The sequence below is a fragment of the Stegodyphus dumicola genome, chromosome 11 (genome assembly GCF_044657685.1).
Source record: "Stegodyphus dumicola isolate Sdum_Otavi_A_Nest chromosome 11, ASM4465768v1".
Taxonomy (NCBI): Eukaryota; Metazoa; Arthropoda; class Arachnida; order Araneae; family Eresidae; genus Stegodyphus; species Stegodyphus dumicola.
The window spans coordinates 113934268-113947009 of record NC_140778.1 but is presented as its reverse complement, the minus strand read 5'-3'; the positions used below and the strand labels follow the sequence as shown (position 1 = coordinate 113947009).

At 30.7% G+C, this 12742-nt stretch overlaps 1 protein-coding gene across 1 annotated transcript; it reads left to right on the top strand.

The window, feature by feature from the left end:
• The first annotated feature begins 243 nt into the window (after nucleotides 1-243).
• LOC146994270 (DDB1- and CUL4-associated factor 17-like) lies at nucleotides 244-11089 on the top strand. Its single transcript, XM_085827108.1, has 2 exons — nucleotides 244-1637; nucleotides 8879-11089. The coding sequence occupies exons 1-2, from the start codon at nucleotides 890-892 to the stop codon at nucleotides 9694-9696; spliced, it is 1566 nt and encodes a 521-aa protein (XP_085683234.1). The 5' UTR covers nucleotides 244-889; the 3' UTR covers nucleotides 9697-11089.
• The last annotated feature ends 1653 nt before the right edge of the window (nucleotides 11090-12742 follow it).

The following is a 12742-nucleotide window of genomic DNA, read 5'->3' as shown; positions in this document are numbered from 1 at the left end:
AGAACCCGGTAAATGTAAACATCGCCAACTTTGGCGATAATAGTTCAAACCTGGTAACCTATCGGATTCATCCCATTCGCTTGTTCGAAGGTTTCAACCATTCTTCTTGCGTTCATTTTGTTGAATTATCACTGTTGTTGATCGCATTTGGAGATTTATATTCTTCTTCTCTAATTTATTATTATTTTTTCTGATTTTCCACGTTATTTTTTCTGAAATTTTTATAAACGAATAGATAGAAATATTTTCGTATAATTAAAGAAGTTTTCGTCGATAAATGCCGGTTCTCGACTCCAATTTTTTTGGCGTAAAATTTTAACAAGATACTATATTGTTAATGCTTTTCTAACAATAACTTTTCAAAGGATGGCAGGTGTGACATAATTAGCTGATTAAATTGAAAAAAAAAATATTAATGATTATCTTGATTATCTAAGATGACAGAGTAGTTGATGCATCCCCATGATCATCAAAATTAGCAAACCACTGCTGGTGTAAGGAATACAGTTCAAATGACTCTTGAAAAATAATAAAATGTATAAAGTTCTAGTTTTATTAACAATGCTACTGAAGAAAATTTGATTACTGTTGAAAGTTATTTATATTGTGAAATATATTATGAAAAAGACAGGTTTATTTTTGTATATCACGTTTAATCGGTTAGTTTTACATCTACATACCTATTATATGTGAATTTTTACTACCATATGCTTAATATATTGTTTTGTCTGCTAACTTGAATTTACATGCACAAAAAATCACGTTTACGGCTCGGCTCATCGATGGCGAGTAAAAATTGCAATGGCGCCAACGGGTTCTCTGCGAATGAAAACCCACGCCAAGTGCCGCTTATCCGAGTTTTACCTTTATCTGAGTCTGAAATATTGTTATGACTACCCTGAAGAAAAAACAAAATATTGTGCTGTCGCTGCGTGATCGAGAATTACTTTGGATGCCAAAAACTCATTTTCTAAATCTGAATGTTATATCTCAGCGTATTTTAAATCCTAATTTAAGTATTACCTACTCATGTAAAACGTCCACAAGACAAATAGTATATGATGGTGGCCTGCTATTTTTTGATAATTATTCTACCTGCTACTCTGTATATAGTGATAAACGCAAATTCCCACTATTATTCAAATTCCAAGTTTCTAAAGCAAAGAAAAGAATATCAGATGTTGTATCTTACATTACTCCAGTGTCCAAAATTATTGATCAATGCACATGTGGGCTGCAAAAGTGCACTTGTCTCTCTAAATTTCTTCTTTCTATATCTGAAGACAGCTGGTTATGTCAGCATAATTTAAATTCAGGCTGTATTATGCGTGAAATTTACGTTGGCCCAAACTTTCGATTTAAATATTGTGACTGGGATATGTATGGTGAGCGAATTACTTTGACTTCAAGTTTAAACCCCTATAAAAATACATTACCTGGATCCAAGGGAGAAGATGTAGTAGCCAACCTTGCAATTTTTACAGTTTTACCTTTGGAGTTTTATGCTGTTCTTCAAATAAAACGAAGTGTGTTTGGAAAGACTTGTAACCATGTGAGTGTGTCTGAAGAGCTTCTTATTCTGGGCATTGGTACTGCTGATGTGCATATTTACAGTTTTCCAGATGTCATACAAGAAGGTTTGGATACTAATTTCATAACTGTTATGTTATTTTGTCTCATCAACTTTGTTCATTTGTGTTACTTTATTTAATCTTTAGAAATAGTATGATAGGCAGATGTATTGTCAAATAGAGCATGAATATAAAATTGTACAATTTTTTTTTTATTTATATATATATATATATATATATCATGACTGGTTTTTAAAATATTTTTTTCAGGAATTTTGGACAAAAGCAGCAAATCAAATTTGTTTTCTTGTTAAGTTACAGATTGAAGTTATCCTTAATATAAGCACATGACTGGAAAATTTAATAGGAAAAATACATTTTCTTAAACAGTGGCATTTTAAAAAGATGCCAAAAAGTTAGTCTTGTTACTGTTATTTAATACTGAATGTCTTCAAATCAACATAGGGCAATTTTTTCTAGTTAGGCTGTGAAACCTTTCTCATGTGATGTCGTTATTAGAACCACTGACCGTGATTATTCTTAGGCATTTAACCCATAGCTGGTGAGGGCTCTAAGGCAATTGATGTTAATTTTGTAATAAGCACTAATTAGTGCCACCAGAGGGGCCTGTTGATGTTTGTTCGAGCTGGTGGGAAATGATGCAATAACAGGCAGAAATGGGAAAGTTGTTCTCTGGTGTGAAAAGAACACTTGAAATGCTGAATAGTAATGAAAGCGAAATTTGAAACACAGTGTAGGTCCAGTAGGAAATCAAATACAAAATAAAAGAATAATATAGTGAGCACGCATGAAGCATAGAATAAAATACGTGAATAATAATAAGAAGAAAATAATAAAGCATAGTCCATATCTTGCTTTAGGGGGAAATATGATGTCCAAAATTGGCTTTGTCAGTTAAACTGAATTAATATCAGAATACATAAAACTGTTTATATTCTGTACGTGAGTAAGTAAGCTGCATTGTGAAAAATTGTCCTTGGCTGCTTTTAAGAATGCAGAATCATCAGATCGTAATTTATTAAATTAATAATATGTGGATAGTCAGAATTGGCAAGTGATTTGTAGAATCATTAACATGTGGGATGTCAAGATCTTGATCTAAACAGATGTTTTGCACAAACCAGGGAGGATGGTAAGCTATCAGAAAAGTGCTGAAGAAACACTGCAATGAGTATAGAAAACTATTAATTGTATATTGTTTGTCTCCTTGTATATCTTTATATCTTTGATATTGTATATCTTTATCTCCTTTTTGAAAATACCAGTAACAAATCAACACTGGGTTGATCTTTACATTACGGTAACTGGTAGTTTGGCGACATTATGGAGGCGATAAAGGTTACTACCTGGGACTTTGGTAATAATGTGAGCAGTACTGAGTTCCGATTACGCATTATTTTGTGTGGGGGAAATGAGAGATCATGGGATATGTCATGTGATATTAATGGACGAATTACGGTTCTTTAATCGGAAAAGGGGGGAAATCGGGAAAAAATCTGGAAATTTTGTATTTGGCTTTATTCTGTGTTGTGTGAAATAGTGTTTGTGAATTTTTGGATCCCATGGCCGTAAGTAAAGTGAATTCGAAATGGGTATTTAGTGGTATTGAAAAGGATAGTAAGAAATGTTTTTTAAGGTTGTGTGAGAGAGAAATAAACATGTTTTATTATGTTATTTATTTTACCTGGTATCTTGCTTTGAAAGATAAGTATGATTTTAAAGATTCTGAAAGAGAATGAAGAAAAGTGTATCCGCCACGTAACGAAGATTCTGAAGGAGATTAGGTAAGTTAGTATTTTTAATTATTTTTATGCATTGTTGGAAATGTAAGGTGGAAAGGAATTTGGTATTATTGGGAAAATTGTTATTAGCAATGATTTAGTTTAAAGTAATTAGGATTGTAAGGTAATTTTTATTAATTGAATGTATGTGCTCATGTATATTTTAAGTGGTGTTTTTGAATTTAATTATATTTTAATGAAATGATAGTTATTTTGTGAATTTTATACTTGTAGGAATTTGGTGTATGTTTAAGTTGAAATAAATGTGCATGGAAATAATTTAAATATTTGATAATAAATATTTGTAATGCTTCATGTATGAATTCGTTGGTGACGTGTATAATGTAATAGATGATTTAGAAGTAAAAGTTTTTGGATATTTTATTTATTTTATATGTGGAAATGTTCATATTTGTAAAGGGTAAATACTTTTTCGCGGTCATGTAATTTCATATATGTTCTTTTTACCGGGTTTAAAGATTGAGAAAATTGTCATGTATTTTCGTGAAATTTTTTTAATTTATGAGATAAAAGCAGTGTACATGGATATAGTGAAGAGTGTGCGGAATGCCATTTTTGTGCAATTCTGGGATGTTTTTTTAAGTAAAAATAAGTCGACGTGTACATGGTTCAGTGATATTTTAATGAAATGATAGTTATTTTGTGAATTTTATGCTTGTAGGAATTTGGTTTACGTTTAAGTTGAAATAAACGTGCATGGAAATAATTTAAATATTTGATACTAAATATTTGTAATGCTTCATGTATGAATTCGTTGGTGACGTGTATAATGTAATAGATGATTTAGAGGTAAAAGTTTTTGGATATTTTATTTATTTTATATGTGGAAATGTTCATATTTGTAAAGGGTAAATACTTTTTCGCGATCAGGTAATTTCATATATGTTCTTTTTACCGGGTTTAAAGATTGAGAAAATTGTCATGTATTTTCATGAAATTTTTCTAATTTATGAGAAAAAAGCAGTGTACATGGATATAGTGAAGAGTGTGCGCAATGCCATTTTTGTGCAATTCTGGTATGTTTTTTTAAGTAAAAATAAGTCGGCGTGTACATGGTTTATGTGTATGTGTTATTTTGAAAAACGCGTAAGGTGTATGGTATTGTGCACTTTTTCCGAATTTTGCAGTGAATATTTGTCATGATTAAGCAGTTTTGTTTGATAAAATTTCTAGCATAAGTGTAATTCGGCTAGTAGATTGTTGGAAGAAGTGTTCAGTAGATAAGAAGAAAAGAAACATGTCTTTACTTCGTGAAGACAAAATGGCGGCGGGGAAAAAAAATAGAGGGTTGCTGTAGGGGAGTTGGTCGCCAAATTTTCGCCAAAAAATCGCCAAGTTACCGTAATGTAAAGATCAACGCAACACTGCTTTTAACTGACCATTAAGCTTATTCACAAATACTCTTCTGTTACTTGATCACAATTACTCTCTTGTGTCTTGAAACTGATTTGATGGTACAAATGTCATAAACAGTCCTGGATACATGTGGTCACTATATGTGTCAATATTTTGTGTTGGATAGTTTAGTTGAGATTTTGTTTGTATGGCAACCCTTTTTACTTGGAAACTTTTGTGAAGAATGCGATTGTATTTCATCGGGGTGCTTGTGTGATTATTTGTTGAATAATGGTGTACGAAGGAAGTTTTGGAGAGATATCAGCCACTTGGGGTATAGTTGACTTTAAGGTATCCCTTGTATTATGGCAAAGTTGTTTGATTTATCGCCAAGTAGTTGTTTCATTTATGGTAGCCTGAGTAGTTGAATGTTATGGAAAACCTATTGTGACGTAATCGGGTGCATGATTCTGGGAAATTTTGAATCATGAGATGTTTTGTAAGCGTTTTTGTGGTGTGTGCTAAAACCGTTTAGATGGATTTGAATGGGTTTGTAGGAAGAAGGGTTCAGATGGTCACTATGTGAAGAGTTCAATCAGAAAGAGTACCTGGTTTGAAAAAAGTCATTTGAGTATGATTGATATTTTGATTTTTATGTGGCTCTGGGTGTGCGAAGCGAACTCGAAAATCATGGTAAGTGAATATTTGCTTTATGTAGTGCTTAAATGTATAACATGTTTTTCCTTTTTTATGTTATTTTATTGTTTGGTTTAAAATGTATTTTATTGAGATTATGTATTTTTTGTTTGCCTATTTGTAGACTTTGGTGCAATATCAATGTGTTCATGGACAGAGTAAAGGGAGTGCGCAATGCAAGTTTGTGCAATTCTGGGATTTTTTTTAAAGTGAAAATAGGTCGACGTGTACATGGATAAAGTCAAAGGAGTGCGCAATGCCATTTTTGTGCAATTCTTTTTTTTTTTTTTTTTAAAGTTAAAATAAGTAGATGCGTACATGGATACCGAGTTTGTGCAATTCTTTGTCTTGTTATTTTGGCTTTGTGTAGCGGCGATTTATGGTGCAAAAATTGCTCCTTCGCAAGCCAAAATAATGAGTCAAAGAATTGCACAAAATCGATATCCATATACCGCCAAAAATCGCCAAGTTTCGCCAAAGTGTACCCTAAACTATACTTATACCGCCACTTGTTTTAGAATGTATTCAAGCTAGATTTAATTTGAGAAGATATCTTGTTTGAGTTATTAATGAAACATTTGTTCATGGTGATGTCCTGGCAGAAGTGTATTTTTGCAGTTTTTATGGCATACAGGATTTTTGAAGCCAAACTTGACCTGTGAGAAGTGCAGATCTCGTATAAAGACTGGGAATAAAAATTGGATTTGTGTGGATTTGCAGAAAAATTGTTGAGGGTAAAGAATGTGTTTCTCAACGAAGTTTGAGTTTTGGATCCTGGTTTTCCTGCAGTGAGATACCATGTGTTTCTAGTTTGCAAATTCATATATAATTATTTTTTTTTCCCAAAAAAGTATTGAGAATGTAAAGTTGGAACTTACAAATAAGTTGGACAGTTGTAATCTTTCTCACTGTAGTATTCATGAGCATATAAATTGCCATTTACCATTCTGCACTTCTTATTTAACCATTATTCTTCATTTTTCATTTAAAATATTTCAAAACCTTGAAATTAATGGTTTAATTTTAAAATCAGCTCCTCAAGGTTTCAGCAATTCAAATGATTTAACAAAATAAAATTAAGGTACTTTTCCATTTCGCCTGTGCAAATCTCACCAAGCAGACTTTATTGGCAGCAACACACAGTATACACATAACAAATGCTAGTTATAAGCAGTTTTTATTTTAAAGACATAAACATTTTAATATTGTTTAAAATTTTGTAAAATGAAAATAAATAAAGAGAATAAATTTGTAAAAAGACATTAATTTAAGAATCTCTACATATAATAAAAGAAGTGTGTCAGTGTATCTTTTGTTCGTGCTGAGCGTAAGCTAATAGACCCACGGCTACGAAATTTGGTACATAGGTGCATCTAGACAAGAGCCAGTGCACGTCAAAGCGATTTTTTCGAAATTCGAATTAGAAATTTTTTTATTTTATGTTTTGTGAAGAAATCGCGTCATTTTACATAATGCGCTATAGGAAAGCGAGATTTTACTCTACACACTCCATTTTCACATCATCATGAAACGTAGGCACTTAGCTATTTTACGAACTTAAAATAAATTTTGTGTTTCAATAAATCGATTAAATACGAATTTATTTAATAAAATGAGCTTAACACCTTTTCAACGGGATTTTTTCTAAAAAAGTTTATTTTTAAAAATGTACAGTTTATTTTTCTTGATTTTTGGGCTCGTTAAACTTTTATCCTCGTGACTTTTGCAAAAAGAATTTTGGAAAAATGATAATATTTTGTATTTAAAAAAAAAATTTTAAATGAAGCTTCCGAGTACACTTCGCGCATTTCACATCTTTAAAAATGTGATTTGGGCAACAATTTTATGGGTTTGGCAACAATTTTTCATCCTATTTCTTTTGTCACTGTTTTTAAGAGATTGGCATATTTCATTGTCATTTTTTATATATATAATACATTTTTATTGATTTTTTTCATTTTTTGATAAAGTTGTTCTGCAGAGTAAAATTCTGCACAAAATTTTTTGTTTTGAGTTTTTTTCATGTTATTTTTTGCTTATTTTACTATTTGTAAGATATTGAAAAGTTTTACATGATTTTTTTTCTTCAACGGAAAGTTGGTTAATTTTTTTATTAGGATAATTAACATTTGTATTAAGGGATATAGCTTATTTCATTGTAATTTTTTTCTCTTGAAAATATAAGATAAAATATCATTAATTATACTGTGCTTTTCAGAATTTTTTGTATTCTTTTATGTTATTTATTGCTCATTTCACTGTCTTTAAGATATTGAAAAGTTTTGAGTGATTTTTTTAGGAAACAAAGTCCTTAATCTCCTTTATACCATTTGAGTTCTTAAGATTTTGCAAAGGGGAGTTGGTTAATTTATTTATTAGGATAATTAATATTTGTAATAAGGGATATTGCTTATTTCATTGTAATTTTGTTATACGTAATAATTTTTTTTTTTATGAAGTTGTTCTGCAGAGTAAAATTTTAAGCAGTTTTTAAATTTAACATTTGGTGTTCCCTTCAGCCATTTTTCTGGTACATTTAAAAGCCAGACAAAGGCTGGCGAAGCTGCTAGTTTACTGTGCTTTCATGGTACAACAGCCTGATTCGCTGTTTCATATCACGTGACCCCAAGTGATCTCATCTCACGTAAATTATGCTACAAAAATCTTATTCTCTCAGTAATTATCTATATTAATTTCAAGTTAAATCTTAATTGGGAATACAAATTTAAATGCAAGAATAACTTCAATATGTATGAATTGCTTACTCAGAAATTATATAAAACGGCAGTGCTTTACTTCGCTAGTGCACTCTCATTAGAATTAATGAATTTAATCCTTGACTTCGCCTTTTCTATATTTTTGCCTTCGAGTGAGTGGTATGATTGCATCTTAATTACCGCGAATGGCCTTAGGACACGAAATTGAACTATCTGGTAAAAATTCTATGTAATTGTATGCCAGTATTGGAAGAAACAATCAATCTGATAAAAAATGGCTGCGACTTGTTTTGAAAATGAGACATAAACGGTTACCAATGAGGATATTCCGTTTGACATCGGTTGTACCATTTTTGGCGACTTTATTGCTTGCATCGGCAAAATGGAAAAGTACCAAAATTAATATACAAACTGCTATTTATTCATCACTGCAATACATCATCATTATTGCTGCAATAGTTCTTATGTTAGAAAATGTCAACTTTAAATTAAAGTGCAAATATAATATCCCCATGATGTCGCACTGTATCTTCAGGTATTAATTTCTATGAGGAATGTGTAACAAGTTTGTTATTTGAGGGGCGGGAATTGCTTTCTTCTGTTATGTCCTTGACGAGTTTAAAAACAAATCTGTAAAACTCAAAAAATTATGCTTATAGAGTGAAATAATGCAAGTTATTTCATCTTTTTTGTTTTTCTTTTTGCTGCATTTCTCACTTTTATTTTATTTTTATAGGTTGTATGACTTCTTTCAAACTTGGTGATGTATATGAGAGAGGAAAAGTTGGGTATTATCCTACTGGACTGCCATTAAATTGTCATGTTAATTCAGCTCCACCTCTATTATTTAATGTGCGTTGTTTTGGACAAGAAGTACGTTTTGGAGGGTTTCCATTTTGTTACATAACATGTTCTGTAAAAGATGAGTTTAATTTTTTGGTGCAAACTATAGATGGTCGTAAAACATTAAAAAGTGCCTTTCTCAGAAGCAGCATAATGAATGATGATCCAAATCCAGTATGTTTTCATCCAGATAATTCCAACAGAATAATATATCAAAATTCTCAAGCAGTTCGTTGCTACAAAATTTTAAATTCTGACACAAGTCTTGAACTGGAAGAGGATTTTACGTTGCACTCTACAGTGTTCCCTACTTTTGTTAAAAAACGCCTATCTAGTTCATATGGTAGGTCAGTTGTTCAGAAGTTTCATCCCCATTATGTACGCCATGGTAGGTCAGTTGTTCAGAAGTTTCATTTTTCTAATGAGAAAACTGTCATGTCTGTTTATTATGAAGATGAGTTAGATATATTTGCCATTTTATTTATATATCCAAATGACTTTACTTGTAATGGTTATATTAAGTTGTATGACAATTTCATTGGACAAGAGTTAAGAACTTTTAATCTTTATATGAAATTAGATGAGACAAATTCCTATGAATTGCACATGGACCTCAGTGTCATTGTTGTATTGGAAAAAGTTGGTACTACTTTTAAAGTTCATGTACATCAACTGGGTTTACATGATGATGAAGAAACAAAACATTCATAATAGCTGTGAAAATGTTTGGTTTATATTATTAACCTGTTCCAAATCCTTGTGTGTATATGAAACGTAATTTTACAATAAGAAATAAAGGGAAAATAATTAATTATATTCTTATAAAAAATCCTATTGTTTTCATTATAACACTGTGTAATATTAAAATACAAATGCAGTGGAAGAAATATATACTGTGCATAAAGGAGGCAGGCACTGCATATAACTGCATGGTACATAATTTTTTTTTTTCTGCTATCCAGATTAACAGTAATTTTTTAACATACTCTAAGGTCTCTGATCTTTGGTATTCGATTCCCCCCTTTGGTAATTTAAGAAAATCTTTGCTTTTCGCAATCATAGAATGCGAAAAACAATAATACCAAAAAAAATCTGAAAGCTTTTAGATTTGATATTATGCCCGAACGCATTTTTTCATTTACACATTTCATGAGCCATTGTGCTAAAAATATTTAAAAACAATGTATCTTTAGGATTTCTTATAGACAGTCTCATGTTCTAGAGATTAAAATGTTTTATTTCTTAAGCGTTGCCACTGCTTGATTTCAAATTGTTGAGTTTTTAATCAGAAATCTGTTAAAGTTTTAAAGAACATGAAATACGCAATGAAACAAATTCAAAATTCCAAGTTTGGGCTTCCAGATGCCCATATTCGGGTGGAGGATTAAGTTATTTAAAATTTGATGGCTGTAAGTTCCTTTATTTTTTTTTTAAATTCAAGAAAAATGCATGCATTCATGCAGATTCTTCATTATTTAATTTCGTTAAATATATTTGCTGGTATTTAATATTTGGTGGCAACAATTTGAAAAGTAGTAACTGATGCAAAATGCTGTTTTGAGACTAATAGCCCTTCTGGCTAAAAAGAATCACTCGACAGTTTAAGAGTTATGATGCAAGCTGTTAACTGAATAATAGAAACAGATATTCTGACACTCATAGTATTGTTGTGGAAAAGGTAAAGAAATGTAGTAAGAAGTCATGACTCATCAACATCGAATCATATTTGAAACTGATACCAAGTACCAAAAAAAAATTTTCACGTCGAAACGGAATGTGTACAAAGTTAGATGTATTTCAAAGTGGACATATACCAAAATACCATTGTATTGCACTTCACCTGTCCTTCATTTCATGAAATTGTTTTTTTTTTTTTTTTTTTTGTGGTTTAATCTTTTTTTCAAATATAAACATGAAACTGCAATTAACAAAGTATTTAAAAAACATAGAGAAGAAAATGAAAAAAGAATTGATGAATGAATTCATGAAGTAAGAGGTGGAGTTTATTAAGTGAGTATAGAAAACTGTTCTTATATTTTTCTTTTCCTAACACTGCGATATCCATTGTATTATTTTATGTAACATTAAAAGAATTTTATATTTTCGTCAATTTTTCAGATACCTGTGATAAATATCAGATTTTTTTCCATGATTGTAGTCCAAAATATTTGTTATACAGATAAATACCATATAACACCTTTATACAGTTCTGGAAATTCCTATATAAAACCCGATTCCTACTACAGTACAAAGTCTTTAATCCGGACTCGTTGGGACTTTGGCGATTCCGGTTAGGGGTTTTTCTGGATTATAGATCATCAATTTAAATCTGGTAAGATGGCATGCAGAAATTATGGAACCGTAATTTATGAAATAAAGAGCAATTATAATCTAAAGGGTATCAAAATTTACCAAAAAAAAAAGAGCTTAATATTTATTTGTTTACTTTATTAAACATTTCTTTTAATGCAAGTTGTTTAAGTTGCTTCGTTTTTTGTGTTTTCAGTTACAAAGTTCCGCTGTTCAAGTCCTGTAATTGCTGTGCCGAGAATACCGACTAACTTGTCAATCGAAATTTTTTCATTTTCACTAACCTCTCTGTCACTTTCTTCATGCCTTTATTTTTTACAGCAATTCCACTTTTTGTTTGATTGACATCGAAACATGCTTTCGCTTTGTGGATCCTTTGTCAGCTCCAGAATTGGAAACTTTTTTTGACATAATCGAAAGTTCAAACTTAATTTGTATAAAATTGCTCTAACAGTCTGCAAAAAATAATAAGCCAGATCCAATTAGAAGATTAAGGAACAGCGCAATCTGCAACATTAACTGAAATAGATAATTAGATCATTTTAGCTTAGCTTATACCATCCATTATACATTAAATGCGCATGCGTAAAGGTATTATGCATTTATGCATGCGCAGAAAGTTTGTAGCTTTGAGGTCCGGATTATAGATCATTCCGGATTAAAGACTTTGTACTGTACTATTTGACAAGAGTGTGCTCTATGTGCTTGCTTACTTCAAGAAGAGGAATTTCTAAATATTCTGGATACTTGAACTTTCTATTTAAATGAATGCCAAATAGTCAAACTTTTACCATAACAAAAATTATTTTAAGATTTTTCAATTTTAAATAATTTTATATTCTCGATTCAAACTTTTTATTAATCAGGTGTTAAAAAAATGCACAATACTTAACATGATTAAAAAGTTTTAAAAAAGGAGGCACAGAGAGTTTACTGATTTCTTAAATACTATTGAGTACTATATATACTTATGTAATGTCTACAACAAATTTTCAGTAAGGAGTTTTCCGAGTTCTTGCATTTAGCCATTCCAAAAATGCATTTAAAGTATGGTTGTGCAAACACTTTTATAATGATATAAAACAATAACTGTTTCAGATTATATTTTTACCTGCTGTAGAAATATAATCTGTAGAAATAAATTGTTAAAAACCTGCTGTAGAAAAGAAGGCAATTCATGCATTTCTTGAAGGAAAAAAGTCAAAGCTGCATAGATACATACATGTTAATTTTGAATTTACTATATAAAACACTCATATGTCTCACCTTTACACATTTTGACCCACGGGTAGTGCAATAAATGCAGGTTAGCAAATTTAGAAATTGAATGACCCAAGTAATGATTGCATCTGAAAGTTTACTTTGAAATATTTTGATAGAAAATGTGGACATATGCATGTGTAATGTACACATTTTCTAATACTTGTTATGAAACATTAAGGCATTT

Excerpts from the sequence above, each read along its gene's own strand:
- LOC146994270 (XM_085827108.1), top strand. The coding sequence starts at position 890 with ATGACTACCCTGAAGAAAAAACAAAATATTGTGCTGTCGCTGCGTGAT. Across the intron at positions 1,638-8,878 it reads TCCAGATGTCATACAAGAAG|GTTGTATGACTTCTTTCAAA; the intron begins GTTTGGATACTA and ends TTATTTTTATAG.